Consider the following 15,657-nt stretch of genomic DNA (forward strand, 5'->3'; position numbering starts at 1 on the left):
ATAGAAAATCCAGGCACCTTTAGGGATGCCCTGGGCCCCAGGACACCTGTTAGCAAGCGAGCACCTCGAGCCGGCCCCCCCCCCCCCCCCCCGCTTCTGGAAGAGGGGCTGCTGGCAGCCCTCCTCCGCTTTCTTTGGTTCACAGCTCGTTTGCCCACCCACCGCCTGCCCCTGCCCCTCAGGGACTGCAGGGACCAGCCACCCAAGGTTGTGGCAGAAATAATACCACATCCTGTTCCCTTCGCTGACCCCAGGCTGGCCCTCGCCTCAGGATTCTGAGACAATCAATCGAAAACACAATTCACCTGTGAAACAGCAGCCCCGAGGAGCTGTGACAACCGCCTCCGGCAGCAGCAGCGCAGTGATGATAAATGTTTGTCCTCCCCCCCAGGGGGCGGCCTGGCCCAGGGGGCAGCGGGGAGGCGGCCTGGCCCAGGGGGCAGCGGGGAGGCGGCCTGGCCCAGGGGGCAGCGGGAGGCGGCCTGGCCCAGGGGGCAGCGGGAGGCGGCCTGGCCCAGGGGGCAGCGGGAGGCGGCCTGGCCCAGGGGGCAGCGGGAGGCGGCCTGGCCCAGGGGGCAGCGGGAGGCGGCCTGACCAGAGCCCTCCCGGGACCAGTGCTCGTGGACAGCAGAGATCAGATGAACGCGGGACACGGTGTTATGCAATTCTGTTCCAAGTGCTGCACGGGGCCAGCTTACAGGTGACAATGACTCCGTTTGTCTGAACTTCACATGCAACCGGCAGCCTGTATTTTAGTGGCTGCTCCTGGCAGCCCCACGGGCCTCACGGGTGGCACTTGGCTCAGACCCCTGTCCGGCCCCTCCCCATCGGAGGCGGCAGTGTGGGCCGTGCTTCTCAACCTGGGCGCCCGCAGACACCACCTGGGCCTCTTGTCTGCCCAACCAGGCCCGCCCCCCCCCCCCCCCACCCCGCCGTGTGACCTGCCCCCGACGCTTCGCTGGTCCTGGGCTTGGGGCTGTGACCCGCAGCCGTACCGTGCGTCTGGGCTGCTCATTTTCCCTCGAACCTTGAGTCTCGTCTGTGCTAAGGGGGGCGGGGCCCCCTTCTTGGTAGTTAGGATCCAGAGACCACACAGGCCACCGGCTTAGCCAGAGCGGGGACGTGCCAGTGATGGTCATCACTGATGCTGGGTTGGATCTGCAGGGTGAGGGGCTCTGGGGTCCGCGCCGAGGGGATGGAGGCTCAGGCTCGGCTCACCTCTCTGGGCGGGGAGGTCTGGCCTCCACGGCTTCCTGTGGTGTTTGGAGTGAAACCCACAGCGTGGTCCCCGAGACTGCGAGTGGCAGGGCTGCTCTCTGACCTCACGCCGCCGCCCCAGGACCTTAGCACGTGCCTTCTCCTTCCCCAGCCTCCCTCCAGCTCCGCACGGTCCCAGCCCTTCTCTGCCTCCTGCTCCTTCTCACCCGCCAGCTCTCGGCCCACATGTCAGCTCCGAGGAGGGGCCCTCCCTGACCTACAGGGTCCCCGTCTGAGCCTCCTCATCACTGCGATGGCTCCATGCACTCGGTTTGGCTCAGTTTTTGTCTGTCCCCGTCTGGACGGCGAGGCCCCGCCCCCATGCAGCGTCGCCTGAGTGGTGCTCAGTAAACATCTGCCAGATGAGCTCATCCGATGGGCCCCTCGGCCCCTCCCCTCCCGGCCGCTGCCTGGGGCTCACCTGGCTTGGAGCCCTCGTCCACAGAGCCGTTATAGACCTGGTTGAGGAACTCGGGACGGTTGTCGTTCATGTCGATGACGTAGATGTACAGGTCGATGGGGTTCTCCACCTTGTTGCCGTTCATGTCCACGGCGTGGGCTCGGAGCTGGAAAGCAGCACAGGCGGGTCAGGGCCTGAGCGCCTCTGGGGGACACTCCGGACTGTTCGCCTCGGGGAGCAGCGACAACAAGATCCCTGGGACCTGAGACGCTGGGGCAGGGATGTTATAGCAGCTCTGGATCCCTGAGACAGGCTGGGGGGGGTGGGAGTGGAACACATCCCGAAGCTTCTCTGAGCCTCGGTTCCCTCTTCTGTGGAGGGGGGGCCGCGAGGGGGCAGGGAGGCATGGGAGGCAGGGGAGGTGGGGGTAGGGGTGTCAGGGAGGCGGGGGACTGGAGGGAGCAGGGAGGCGGGGGAGGGGGGAGACCATGCGAGGGGGGAGGCTGCCGGAGGGGGGCAGGCAGGGAGGCAGGGGGCGGGGGAGGGACGCTGGGAGGCTGTGGGAGGGAGGAGGCCATGGGAGGGGGGAGGTGGGGGAAGCCGGGACGGTGGGGGAGGCAGGGAGGGGGCGCAGGGAGGTCGTGGGAGGGGGGTCCGCAGGAGGATGGATCGGGTGATGGGCAGGAGCTGGGGCTGACAGAGGCCCAGTGCTGAGGCCACCTGGGACCCCTGCTCCGCTCAGCCCTGCACCAACAGCAAGTGCAGGTCCACCTCCAACGGCTGAAGAAAAGCCCTGGGCCAACCTGAGCTGGACCCTAAGTCCTGCTACTGGGAGGTCAGGCCTGGGAGACCCCGCCGGGAGTGGGCTAAGGTTAACCGGAGCCATGGGCTCAGCCAGAAAGGAGAGAAGTGCAGTCAGCCTGAGGCGCCGGCTGACCAGGGACGGAGACCTCGGGGCGGGGCACCGGCCATGATGGAGGGGATGCTGGGGCCCGGCTGGCAGAGACCTGGAGTCGCTGTTGCTTGGGACGAGGGACAAGCCTTGGCGCCCTCCCCTTCCTCTTCGCGCTCACTCAGCTGTGCACGGGCCCCGTACTGGCTGAGCCTCCCTGCAGGCCCCAAAGGAGGCGCCCTCGGGGGGCCGTGCCTCTGGGAGGGACAGAGAAGGAGGCCAGAGGGGTGGAGTGGCAGGGCGGGCTCCGCCAGAGCACGAGAGCGAGAGGTCACAGCTCCCACCGTGCCCAGCTGCCCGCCTCGTAGCCACCCTGTCAGGATCAGTGAGGCCCCAGAGGAAAGGAGGCGGCCCTTTAAGGAAGGCCTGCGCCTGCATTTTCTCGCTGCCCCAGCCCGGCTCAGAGGCGGCAGCAGGGAGGTGGTGGTGGTGGTGGTGGGGGGGGGGCGGGGAGGAGGAGGCTGCGGGGCGCTCGGTGGCTAGAGCCCAGGGCCGGACTGTGCAGCCCCGTGACCCCACCCGCCGGACCCACCAGCACCTGGGCGGCCACGTGGACGCGGGCCGTGACCTCCTTGACCACCTGGGAAGGAGGTACAAGTGCAAGTTCTCGGGCTCCCCGACCCCGAGGGGAGACCTGGGCGCGGTGCCTGCCCCGTGGGGGCTCAGTGGCTCAGCGGTGAGAGCCTGCGCAGCGCGGACCTGAGGTGGGTACTCACGTGGTAGGAGGCCCGCTCCTCCCGGTCCATGGGCCGAGTGACGTACATGCGGCCAGACATGGAGTCGATGCTGAAGACCTCCATGGGCGGCTGGTCGGCGCCCACGCCCGTGATGCTGTACCGGATGGGGATGTCGTTGTCTTTGTCGGACCGGATCTGGAGGAGGACGGAGGGAGAGGACGGTCAGCGGCGGCGGAGCGGGGACCACGCTCCCCCATCACACACCCGCCTGCCTTCCCGCACACCCAGGCCTCAGCTCGCGCTCCGTCCACGCGCCCAGCACCGGGGGCAGCCAGTGCTGGGGACTTGCTGAGCACCTCAGGCGCCAGGGAAGGACAGCACATCCTACTCCAAGCCATCGGCCTCAGGGAGACCACCGCCAGCACACCGCAGAGTGTACGGGACTTTGAGGGACCCATACGTTTATGCGGCTGAGTTGTCATCTGTGCGGTAAGGCCAGGGGCACGTTTGGATGTGCCCAGAGGGAGAATAACCCCGGCCTCCTGCTCCCGGGACAGCTGGTCGCTCCGAGGGGAACCGCAGCGACGACCTCAGCGCAGGGATGGCACGGAGCCGCCTTAGACACGGGCACCCACGGGGAACGTGCCTTCGGAAGGCGCAGCTTTGCGTCGGGGCCCAGGGGCCGGGATCACACTTCGGGATGAAATGGACCGCAGTGAAAACCTGAAAGAATTCCACTACGCAGAATCGGCGGGCCTCGTGTTGGAATAATGCAATTACAATTGCGTGCTGCCACTGAGAGAATGTCAGGGATTTTAAAACCATCCTGAAGTTAACCACGGGGCCAGGTGGGAATTGAAGCTGCATTCAGAGGCTATTTAAAAACCGTAACAACGGTGAGGCTATCACATGGCCAAGCCCAGGGAACTGGGCCGAGGTGGAGCCCTCGCAAAGCCTTCACTTCGAATGTTTGATCCTTGAAACAGCCGCAGGGAGGGGAGCGGCACAGCAGGACAAGGCGGAGAACGCGGGGCCGCGAAGGCAGGAGCAGGAGCCCGCCTCTGGGGACGGAACACAGAAGAGCTGATAAACCGACTCCAGAGCTGCCTCAGGGGAAAATCCTCAAGAAAACAGACGCACCTTCGGCAAATTTAAGATAAAAATGTGAGTTTTCTTAACGTTTTGTTATTTACTTCATTGGTGACTCAGTTGGAAACCTTAATAACACTGACTTCTTTTTTGAGAAAATATAAAAGTTTGAACTCGACTCGAAGACATAGCAAACCTGAAGAGACCACGATGTCCTGGTGATGTCCCCCCAAGAAGTGCAGGCTCGGGGGAGCAGCCCCAGAGGCCACCACTCCATCCCAGCAGAGCACCTGTCCCCGGGGCCTCCATCCCCCTAGGGGATGCGCAGGAGGCAGCCCAGCAATGTTCTCCATCGCATCAATGTTTCTCTCCCCCTCCTTCTCCCCCCTCCCCTCCTCTCTCTAAAAATCAGTAAAACATATTAAACAAGGCAGTTCTTAAAAAGCAATAAAAGACGGAGATAACTGGGCCTCCCCACTGAGGGCGAAGGTGGGGGCAAGGACTCCTGCCACAGCCGGAGGAGGTAAGACTTCCATTACACAGGCATGTGTAGGTCCGTGCAAGCCTAGGGTTGCGGGGTGGTGGCCTCCGGAGAGGAAGCACACACACGCTCATATGCACACACTCACGCAAACACACTCACATCCGCTCATGTGCACACAAACTCACAGACTTCTATGCCCACACACATGCTTAAAAGCACATACACTCATGCACGCACACACTCTCGTGTACACACACACTCATGCTCACCCATGCATGCACACTCACACATGCATACACACTCATGCACTTATGTGCACACACTCACACACAGGCACACGCACTCATGTGTGCACATGCTCACATACACATCTCATGTGCATGTGCACACACACACATATCGTCCGCAAGTGATGTCTTTGCTCTGGGTCCTCTGACCGCCTCACTCTCCTTGGTCAGGCAGGGCTCTCCCTGGCTCTGTCCGAGCAGCACACATCAATCCTGGTTTCAGGCCTTGGTCTGAGGACAGATGCCACCCCCACACTGTCCCCTCGGGCCCAGAAACCCCTGAACTTGGCTTTGCTCTGTCAGCACAGCTACCCCGGGTCCTCCTGCAGGAGGTGACATGCTGGGCCCCGGCCTCCTGCGTTTGGCAGGTGGTCTCACGGATAGTGCCAGGCATCCCAGGACCAGCTCCGCCCGCTCTTCACCACATGCCTCCCTGCTGCCCACCAGGTGGCGTCCTTCAGACACAACGGCTGACCTGCTCAGACCAGCCGTGGCCAGGCAGCCGAGTGGGGACTGAGGGAGACTTCTTTCTGGGGGCCTGGCTCCATTCCCAGGGGTTGTTGAACAGCAAGGTTGCTCTCCGTGGCCAAGACTCATCTTCTCCACCCACGGAGAGTTTGCACCAAGACTTGGTCACCAGGGAAACGGGGCAAAAGCCGCAAGTCTAGGTCAGAGAAAGGAAAGGCCCTGCTTGCCGCCTGGGCTGGCGTTGTTCCGTGGTGCTTGGAGAGCAGCTTAAATGAGACCACACTGTGCTGAGGAGAGAAGGGAACGCTCAGCCAAGGCTTGCTGTATGCGAGGGACCACTTCTGCTTCCAGGAGTGCGGAAGGTTCTAGAACAAGCATGTCAAACTCAAAGGCTGACACGGGCCAAATAAAAGGGTTTATGTGGCCACAAAAAAACAAAAGCTTCAATTTTCATAGAAACGTAGGTTTATTTCGATAGAGACATGCTGACTACAAAGGGCTGAAATAATGAATCATCGTTAACATAAAATAATAGAACATTTTAGTAAAAGTTAATATTTTTTCTTGAACATTGACTTAACAGACACTGAATAACTGCACAGATTAATAAGTGTCAAACAAATAAACCTATTTTTCTTGTTCTCTGAAAGCGAAATATTTCCTGTTGCGCACACTAAACAAGTCAGAACAAGACTAATGATGTGGCAATCAGCTGCTAAAATATTCGCTGCTGGTATTAGTAGAGAGAAATGGTGCACCTGTGCATAAGGCGTGTAAGGGAAATGAATGTAACATGATTATAGTATCAGTCATTATCAAACATTGTAGTTCGTTATTAATAACTAGAGGCCTGGTGCACGAGATTCGTGCACTGGGCGGGGGGGGGGGGTCCCTCAGTGTGGCCTGTTCCCTCTCACAGTCCAGGACCCCTTGGGGGATGCCTCCCTGCCGGCTGGGGGATGGAGCGTAAGCTGGCAGTCAGACATCCCTCTTGCAGTCCAGGGCTTTCACAGTCCGGGACCCCTTGCTCCTTACCACCCGCCTGCAGCAGAGGTGGGAGAGGCTCCTGCCACCGCCTCTGCACTCGCCAGCCGTAAGCCCAGCTTCTGGCTGAGCGATGCTCCCACTGTGGGAGCACATTGACTACCAGGGGCAGCTCAATGCAGGAGCTGCCCCCTGGTGGTCAGTGTGCATCATAGCAACTGGTTGTTCCACCGTTCAGTCGATTTGCACATTAGGCTTTTATTATATAGGACTAGAGGCCCGGTGCACAAAAGTTTGTGCACTCGGGGGAATGGGGGGTCCCTCAGCCCGGCCTGTGCCCTCTTGCAGTCTGGGACCCCTCAGGGGATGACCACCTGCTGGCTTAGGCCCGCTCCCCAGGGGATTGGGCCTAAGATGGCAATCAGACATCCCTCTGGCAGCCAGGCAGCCCTCGGGGGATGTCCACTTGCCAGCGGGGAGTAGGCCTAAACTGCAGTCGGACATCCTTAGCGCTGCTGAGGAGGCAGGAGAGGCTCCCACCACCACTGCTGTACTGGCAGCCATCAGCCTGGCTTGTGGCTGAGCAGAGCTCCTCTCATGTGAGAGCGTCCTGACCACCAGAGGGCAGCTCCTGCATTGAGCGTCTGCCCCCTGGTGGTCAGTGTGTGTCATAGTGATCAGTCATTCCCAGTCCTTCTGCTGTTAAGGTCAGTTTCCATATTACCCGTTTACTATATAGGATAGAGGCCTGGTGCACGGGTGGGGGCCAGCTGGTTTGCCCTGAAGGGTGTCCTGGATCAGGGTGGGGGTCCCCACTGGAGTGCCTGGCCAGCCTGGATGATGGGATGATGGCTGTTTGCAGCTGGTCACACCCCCTTCAGGGTGTGGGTTCCCACTGGGGTGCCTGGCCAGTCTGGGTGAGGGGCTGAGGGCTGTTTTCAGGCTGGTGGGTGACTGATGCTCCCAGCCTCTCCTTTTTTTTTTTTTTTTAAATTCTGGGATTAATTTATCTTCTATAGCTGTCACTGGAGCTGAGAGCAGGCTCCAGCTCTGAGGCTGTTGCGGGCTGAAAGCAGGTACCTGGGTTTGTTTAGATTCTATAATTGAAACTCTGTTGCCATCACTGGCCACTCTAAGCTCTGAGGCCGCGCTGGCTGAAAGCAGGTTTCTGGGGTTTGTTTAGGTTCTATAATTGCAACATTGTTTCATCCGGAGCTCAGAGCTGAGCTGCGGCAGGCAGGGAACATTGACTTCCTCCATCATTGGAGTAAGCAAGCCCCATGTTCATGTTTGCTTCAGCTGCCTGGCTGCCGGCCGCCATCTTGGTTGGCAGTTAATTTGCATATCTCCCTGATTAGCCAATGGGAAGGGTAGCGAAGTTATGGCTAATTACCATGTTTCTCTTCTATTAGATAGGATTATGTATAAGAGGATATTGTAAAAATTAAGTTAAGAAATTTTTATTAAAATATTTCTTACATGCTGTTATATTGGCTGGGCTGAAAAAATATTCATTGTGGGCCACATGTGGGCCATGAGTTTGACATGCTTGTTCTAGAATATTGGTGAGTCCAGGGGCTCCCCTTGACTATAGATTAAGAGCCGGGCACTTGGAGTGCACAGTAGGCCCTCAAACAACATTGGCTAACTTGCATTGGATAGAGGAGGGTGTGTGAGCCAGGCCCAGTGCAGCTTCCTGTACAATTTCTGGGCCAGACAGCCTGTCTTTCACAGGGACATTTAATTATAAAACTGCGGAAAAGAGCCCACCACGTATTTTAGAGATTTTATTTTTGCAGAGAAATCTCATTATATTTTGACCATCGGCTCATTTGCCTAATTCTCCAGGCACCGTTCAGTGGCGCCTTCTGAAACCCGGGTGCTGTGCTTCCGGGGCTCTTTGGCCCAAGCCCCCCCTCGGTACCGTGGGGAGAAGAAACGCTGCGAGTGAAGTGCAGGCCAGGGGAGCAGTGCCGACTTGTGTCTGGAAAAGGGGAGGCCTCTCGCAGCACACCCGCCACGACGAGGGGCACGGCCAGCAGCTCACCGCTGTGCTGCGCTCAAGAGCGCCGCTCTTTCACATTTGTTATCGAAGGACACAGCAGACGGTGAAGGTCGGGTTACTTTGAAAGGATGTCTACATTAAAATAGCTCATGGTGCCGGCGACTGTGGGGGCCGGCTGCGTCCTCCACTGAGGGATTCTGGCGGGATCCCCCAAGGAGGAGTATTTGCCTAATTTCAAATGAACTGGAAAGTGGAGAACAGCCAGCCTGTGCTTGAATTGCAAGCACCTCAGAGACACGTCCCGGTAGCACGGAAGGAGCAGACACCACGGGGACAGAGCCATCGGGACGCAGCCACCAGAGGCCCTTGGCTGCAGGTAGCGCCCCGCCAGCACCCCCGGCTTCCAGCACCACTGCCCACCCCACGCCCTGTGCGCCCAGCCTGGAACTGAGACATGGCCCTCCCTCCTGCGGCCACGGGCCCACAGGAGAGGCATCTACGAATGGTGCCCTCTCGTAATTGTAAAGTGGGGTAAGGATCGTTGGGGCAAAAATAAGCCAGTGAGAGACCTGGTGGAAGAGCTTAGGGGCAGGGTGGTCATAGAGAGAGTCAGGCTCCAAAGGCGTCTTTGGTCTTGTCCACTGCTGCACACGCTTTCTGGATACACACACACACACAGCTGTGCACACATGTACACAAACTGCATGCACACAGGCACACACAGGCACACACATAGGTGCACACATACACATAAGCACACACACAGGCACACATATAGGCACACACAGGCATACACATAGGTGCACACAGGCACACACACATAGGTGCACACATACACATAAGCACACACAGGCACACACACATAAGCACACACACACAGGTGTGCGCACACATACACAAACTACACACAGGCACACACAGGCACACATACATAGGTGTGCACACATACACAAACTGCACACACAGATGCACACTCACACAGGCACACACACACAAACTGCACACACATAGGCGCACACTCACACAGGCACACACACATAAGCTGCACACACATAGGTGCACACTCACACAGGCACACATACACAAACTGAACACACATAGGCACACACTCACACAGGCACACACACATAAACTGCACACACATAGGCGCACACTCACACAGGCACACATACACAAACTGAACACACATAGGCACACACAAACACACACACAGGCACACACACATAGGTGTGCATAGACATACACAAACTGCACACACATAGGCACAGACATACACACATACTCACATATGCAGACATACACAAACTGCACACACACACACACACACACACACACACACGTGTGCATACTTGCATCACCAGCCCTCCCGGAAGGTGACGACGGCTCTGCATCTGAGTGGGTTTGCCCACCATTTGGAAGGTGCCCTTGGCCGCGTGGGAGCAGTGAGAGATGCTTTCCAAGTCCGCGGGTCCTCGCTCCCACACGGGACGAGATTCTGTAGTGAAGTGTTTCAGCTCTTTCTCCTCGTGCGCTATTAAACTCAGCGATTTCCCAAGAAAACTGATTGTGAATTCTATTTTTGTTGCCTGTTGGGCATGTGAGCTCCCTCCACAGCTCCCATGTCTCGGAGTAAAACACCCGCCCGCCCCCTCCCTGGACCAGCCAGGACGCAGCCGGCGGTTCGCGCTTGGCGGTGACTGCAGTGGCCAAGAGGGAATTTTCTTTTAAACTCCGACTCCACGGAGCGCAGAGGTGAGAGTCTGTTTCATCGAAAGGCACTTGCAGTCGCCGCAGCCTCGGCCAGCCCTGCTGCCAGGCCTCCATGGGGGCAGCTTGATTTTCTTGCTGAGAAGCAGGCCTTTCTCAGGCTTACGTGTTCGCCCACCACGTGCCCGCCCTCAATGCTGAGCACTAAGGATTCCCTGCACCAGTTTCTGGTCCCTAGAAACACAACACAGCTGTCTCTGTCCCCAAGGGCGGCACAGCCACGCCTGGCAGCCTGCACCCAGTAGGTGCTCAATAAATTTTGGGTGAGCAGCGAAACAGGGACACACTGCCTGGTGGAGGAGCGGCAGCCAGCCAACTGGTGCCAGGTCACGGTGGGGCAGAGGGTCCCTGAGGGTGTGTGGTGGCGAGAGGGCTCCCAGGGGGAGCTTCACAGGCGGGGTGGGTGGGGGGGAAGGGGGGAGGTGAGGGAGGCTGCAGGGGGGGGGGGGGCGGGCGAGGCCTCTCAGGCACAGGGGCTGCTGGATGAGGGGCACGAAAATGAGCAGGGAAAGGGGAGGGAGAAGAGGAAAGAAGGGGAAGGGTCTGGGAGAGCATCGAGCTGCGGCCCCCCTCCCCAGGCTGGCTCACGGGGTGCAGGGCCCCCCTCTGAAGAGGACAGCCAGGACTCCCCGCCCCCACCCCGGGACTCCTTAGGGGACCATTCAAGGGAAATCCCAGAATGCCAGCCCCACCCACCGCTGGGCCAACCCATTCTGCAGAGGGGGTCAGGCCCGGAGAGGAGGGGTTGGGCCAGGCTCAGCAGTAGCTGGGGACGCAGGCCCTATTTCGGTGATGCCCCTTCCTAAGAAGCCCCTACAGCAGGAAGGGGCGATGAGGAAGCCGTGGACTCCCCAGGTCCACTCGCCTCTCGGCCACTGCAGCCCGCTCTGCGCACACGGCTCGCGGTGCCGGGACCGCCGAAGCCCCGAGCTCTAAACGCCACCGTGGCGCCAAGGTCCAGGACGAGAGCTTGGCGTTAATTGCCTTGGGAAGCGATTATGGACGGCCAGCCGCCCCGCGGGCGTCTCGTTCAGCTCGCTGCGCAGTTTAATCCAAACGCCCTGGTCGCGGCCCGGGGCAGCAGCATCCAGCCACGGGAAAGCGTTCTCATCACATCACCGACAGCGTGGGCGCGGGTGACGAGGGATGCGTACGATCGCCCCTGATTCTCGAACTTCTCTGTCAAGAGGCCTGGGGTGTCTGTGTTTCTGGCGGTGCATGCATGGCGAAGTCCCGCCTTCGAGGGCTTTCAATGAGGGGCTCGTAAGGAGCAGAAAACCCCGGCGGGTGCCAGGAGAAGGCACCTGTGGTGTCACGCAGACACTGGTGTGCATCACCGTTCCCAGGTGCTTTGCATTTTATAAATCACGAAAGACTCCTCAGTCGCAGGAACACGAAGGAGGCCGTGAGGATGCTCGGAGGACGAGGGGGGGGGTGTGTGTGTCGTCCCACGCTTCTGGAAATGCCCTCCGGGCGCCAGTGAGCAGAGGTGGCTGCTGGGCTCCGGGTGTGGGGCATGGAAGATGCCACTGTGGACGGACAGACGGACGGGGAATGGCCAGGCTCCCCACCCTCCTGCAACAGAAGCCTGCCTTCCTCCTGGGGAGCGCTGTTCCCATTGTGAGTGGTCTGGGGAGACAGTCAGGCACGACGCCCCTTCCCCAGCCCACAGGCAGGCCCGGAGCCACACTGGGACAGCCTGCTTCTCTTTCAAACGTGGACCCTGAGTGAAGAACGCATCAGGGGAGGGTGGGGCCGGAGCCCGGGGTGCCTGCCACCTCCCTGCCGGCCGGCCGTGCAGCCCGGGCGCTCCCACAGGCTTTGTGCTTGGGTAGCTGGACTTGCTTCCCGTCCCAGTAAGGCAAGCCCCCGCCTGCCCCCAGCTTAGCACGAGGAGCCCTGAGCACGGCCTGGCCAGGGAAGGGCAGCCAGACCTACACCAACGCCCACCCTGAGCTTTTTTTTTTTTTTTGCTATTCCTCACCCAAGGATATTTCTTCCATTGCTTTTTAGAGAGAGTGGAAAGGAGGGAGGGAGTGACGGGGGGGGGGGGGGGGGGGAGAGAGAGAGAGAGAGAGAGAGAGAGAGAGAGAGAGAGAGATTGGTTGCCTTCCGCACATGCTTTGACCAGGGCCTGGGATCAAACCTGCAACCCAGGTGGGTGCCTTTGACCGGAAATCGAACCTGCAACCCCTCGGTGCTGGGCCTGGCACTTTAACCACTGAGCCACCAGCTGGGGCTCACCCTGACCTCTGGATCCTAGTGTTGGGGAGGGGTTTCCCGAGAAGGGGTTCTGTGGGAGTGCTTGATTGGGCAGAGCCTCAGGAACAGGCAGGAGGGAGGAGGGCGTGGTCTCAGCGTGGTCAGCTTCAGTCTTCTCCCGGGGAGGGGCCTCAGGCCTGTGAACTTCACAGAGAGAGACGTGAGCCTGGGGGCGAAGAAGCCAGGCTCTTGTGGGCCAGGCAGGGTGCTCCCAGCACCTCCCACTGTGGCCGGCGCCCTCTCTCGTGTCGGGCTGGGAGGCGTGAGGCTGGACTGCTCGTGGGGCCGGCTGCAGCCAGTGTGGGCGCCTGCACAGCCCCGCACTGCCAGCGTGTCCTTGCTCACTTTGTTCACTGCCCCTTTCGGTCTCCCACAGGACAGCGCTCAGGGCCAAGGGTGCAGCGTGACCCACGGGCACCGGGCCTGTGGCGCCTGGCAGCGTCGTGGAGGAGCGAGCGGCTGGAGCAGCAGCCTGGGCAGATCTGCGGCGTCCAGCGGCAGGGCTGTCTGCACGGAGCCGGCCGAGGCCGCTCTTCCTTCCAAAGACCCGGCGAGGAGTCTCCCTGGCTGCCGGGCGCGGAGACACGCGCGCGTGGGGCGGCGGGAAGACGGATTCTGCCCGGGCTCACTGTCTCGCGGCTTTGGCAGGGTCTGTGGGACGCGTGACATGGCGAGACAGCTGGTGGGCTGAGCGTTCCCTCTCAGATTTGTCGTCCTGGCCCTGCCTGCTGCCATTTCCGTCTCCAAATGGCGAGTCAAGAGTCTTGTCAGAAAGTCAGCCTCATTGATGTTTAACTCATGTTCCCCGCCGCCTCTGGTCTGTGCCAGCTGGCTGGGATTTGCGATGGCCCCAGACAGGGTCCAGTCCTCGGGGAGGACAGCGGGGTGGTGGGGGGCGGGGGACTTCGGCAGCCTGACCAGGGCTGGGCTGGGGGGGAGGCCACGCGGGAGCCTGAGGGGGCAGGTCCCCACGAGGATGGAGGCCAGCTCCCAGCCCCTGAAAGAGAACAGGGTGGAGGATGGGCATTTGGGGGACAGTGAGGAGGGGTGAGGCTGGACACAGGTCGAGATGGGGTGATGAGGCATCCACCAGCCCGGCCTCTGCTGAGCCCCACCTCTGCTCCCCTTTGGAGAACACTGCCCACCTGCTCTGTATGGACAGGTGGGCAGGACCCTGCCATGGGCCCCAGGCGCACCTGCCCTGACACTGGAGGGGCTCGTCACCCAAGCTGGGACAACGACAGTGATTCCCTTCAGAGCAAACTTCCTCCGTTGTCTGTCACCCGGTTTTTCCTGGGAAGGACGGCTCCACGGGGCTCACCCTGCCTCTCCGTATTGTCCTCACTGAAACAGGATTCCTCTGCCAACCCTGCAGGGCTGTGGTCAGGAGGGTATGGGAGGCGGCAACTGATGGTCCGCACCACCTCTGACTGGTAGCACTGAGTGCTGAGGGCTGTGCTCAGTCAGCACTGAGGGCTGTGCTCAGTCAGCACCGAGGGCTGTGCTCAGTCAGCACTGAGAGCTGTGCTCAGTCAGCACTGAGTGCTGAGGGCTGTGCTCAGTCAGCACCGAGGGCTGTGCTCAGTCAGCACTGAGTGCTGAGGGCTGTGCTCAGTCAGCACCGAGGGCTGTGCTCAGTCAGCACTGAGGGCTGAGAGCTGTGCTCAGTCAGCACTGAGTGCTGAGGGCTGTGCTCAGTCAGTACTGAGGGCTGAGGGCTGTGCTCAGCACTGAGGGATGAGGGTTGTGCTTAGTCAGCACTGAGGGCTGAGGGCTGTGCTCAGTCAGCACTGAGGGCTGAGGGCTGTGCTCAGCACTGAGGGCTGAGGGCTGTGCTCAGTCAGCATTGAGGGCTGAGGGCTGTGTTCAGTCAGCACTGTTTTTAATAAATGAGAGCTGAGTACTCTGAGTTGGGCTGAGTACTGACTGAGTCAGCAGTGGGCTGGGTCCTGAACTTTGCCGATGAACCAGGGCTGAGTTATCGGTGGTGCAGAAGCAGAGGTGGTGGAAGTGTGACCACAGTAACGACGGCAGATGCTCCCATGACCAGTCCACAGCTGCCATGGCTACAGACTAGGACAGCAGGTTGGCCAGGCCTGGGACGGCAACAGGAACCGCCCACTCTACTCAGGAGACAGAGTGGGTGAGGAGGTCCCTCCAGTGGAGGCGAGGTGGGCAGGGATGCCAGGCGGGTTCCAGCCACTCCTGCCCAGGCCAGCGACTCCCAAGCTGGCCCTGCCTGGAGGTGGAGGGGTGTGGAGCAGGGCGGGCTGGGTCCAGAGGAAGCTGCCTGTGAGCCCATGGGACACCTGCTCTGTGAGCGCATCCAAAGGGGGCAGTGAAGCTGCCTGGTTCAGGGAGGGAAGGCTGAGAGGGGACAAGGAAAGGCTGATGCTGATGGAGGGCTGCCCGTCAGGCTGGCGGCCACGATGCTTGTCTGACAGCCCCGTGCCCGGGCGTTATGCGGGCTGCAGACAGTGACTTGCTCAGTCCCGCCGGGATGTGACCAAGGCGTTGGAAACCGATGCCGGGGACTTGCCTCCCATGATTTTACCGCTAAGCACCGTCAGCTTTTCAAAGAAATGGCTGCTCCTCAGCGAAATCCAGCCTGAAACGGAGGCTCGGGCTCCACCCTCACCACGAGGAATGCATCACTGTGACTTATCCTTTTAATTGAAATCGCACTTTCTGTTCAGCTGTGGGAGGGCTGGCACACTTCCCGGCCGGGGCTCCAGGGCAGCGTGATCGGACACAGGCAGGTTTACGCGGGGACACGTGCGGCCTGTGTGAGGCCACTGAGGGACAGGGACGATGGATTGTACGCAAACCCCATCACAGGCACGGCCCCTAGAGCTGAGAGTAGCTGCTCTCTACAAAGTGTGAGACTCCACCCTCTTCCCAAGGGAGCGTCCCACCCTGCCTCTCACAGCCTTCAGATCTCAGCCCAAGGCTACCTCCTCAAGCAGCCCTCCCTGCCTGCCCGGCCTGCAGTGACCGTCCAACTGCCTCTTTTAAGATCATCTGT

At 60.3% G+C, this 15,657-nt stretch overlaps 1 protein-coding gene across 1 annotated transcript in view; it reads right to left on the bottom strand.

The window, feature by feature from the left end:
• The window catches only part of CDH4 (cadherin 4), a gene marked incomplete at its 5' end in the record, with an annotated part of 111,444 nt that overhangs the window by 46,698 nt on the left and 49,089 nt on the right, over window positions 1-15,657 (bottom strand). Inside the window, 4 exons of the mRNA XM_081097674.1 lie at window positions 1,679-1,823; window positions 2,754-2,806; window positions 3,129-3,189; window positions 3,326-3,481. Coding sequence (XP_080953800.1) covers window positions 1,679-1,823; window positions 2,754-2,806; window positions 3,129-3,189; window positions 3,326-3,481 — 415 coding nt within the window. The remainder of the gene's footprint in view (window positions 1-1,678; window positions 1,824-2,753; window positions 2,807-3,128; window positions 3,190-3,325; window positions 3,482-15,657) is intronic.

This window comes from Myotis nattereri (assembly GCF_964212035.1).
Source record: "Myotis nattereri genome assembly, chromosome: 8".
NCBI lineage: Eukaryota > Metazoa > Chordata > Mammalia > Chiroptera > Vespertilionidae > Myotis > Myotis nattereri.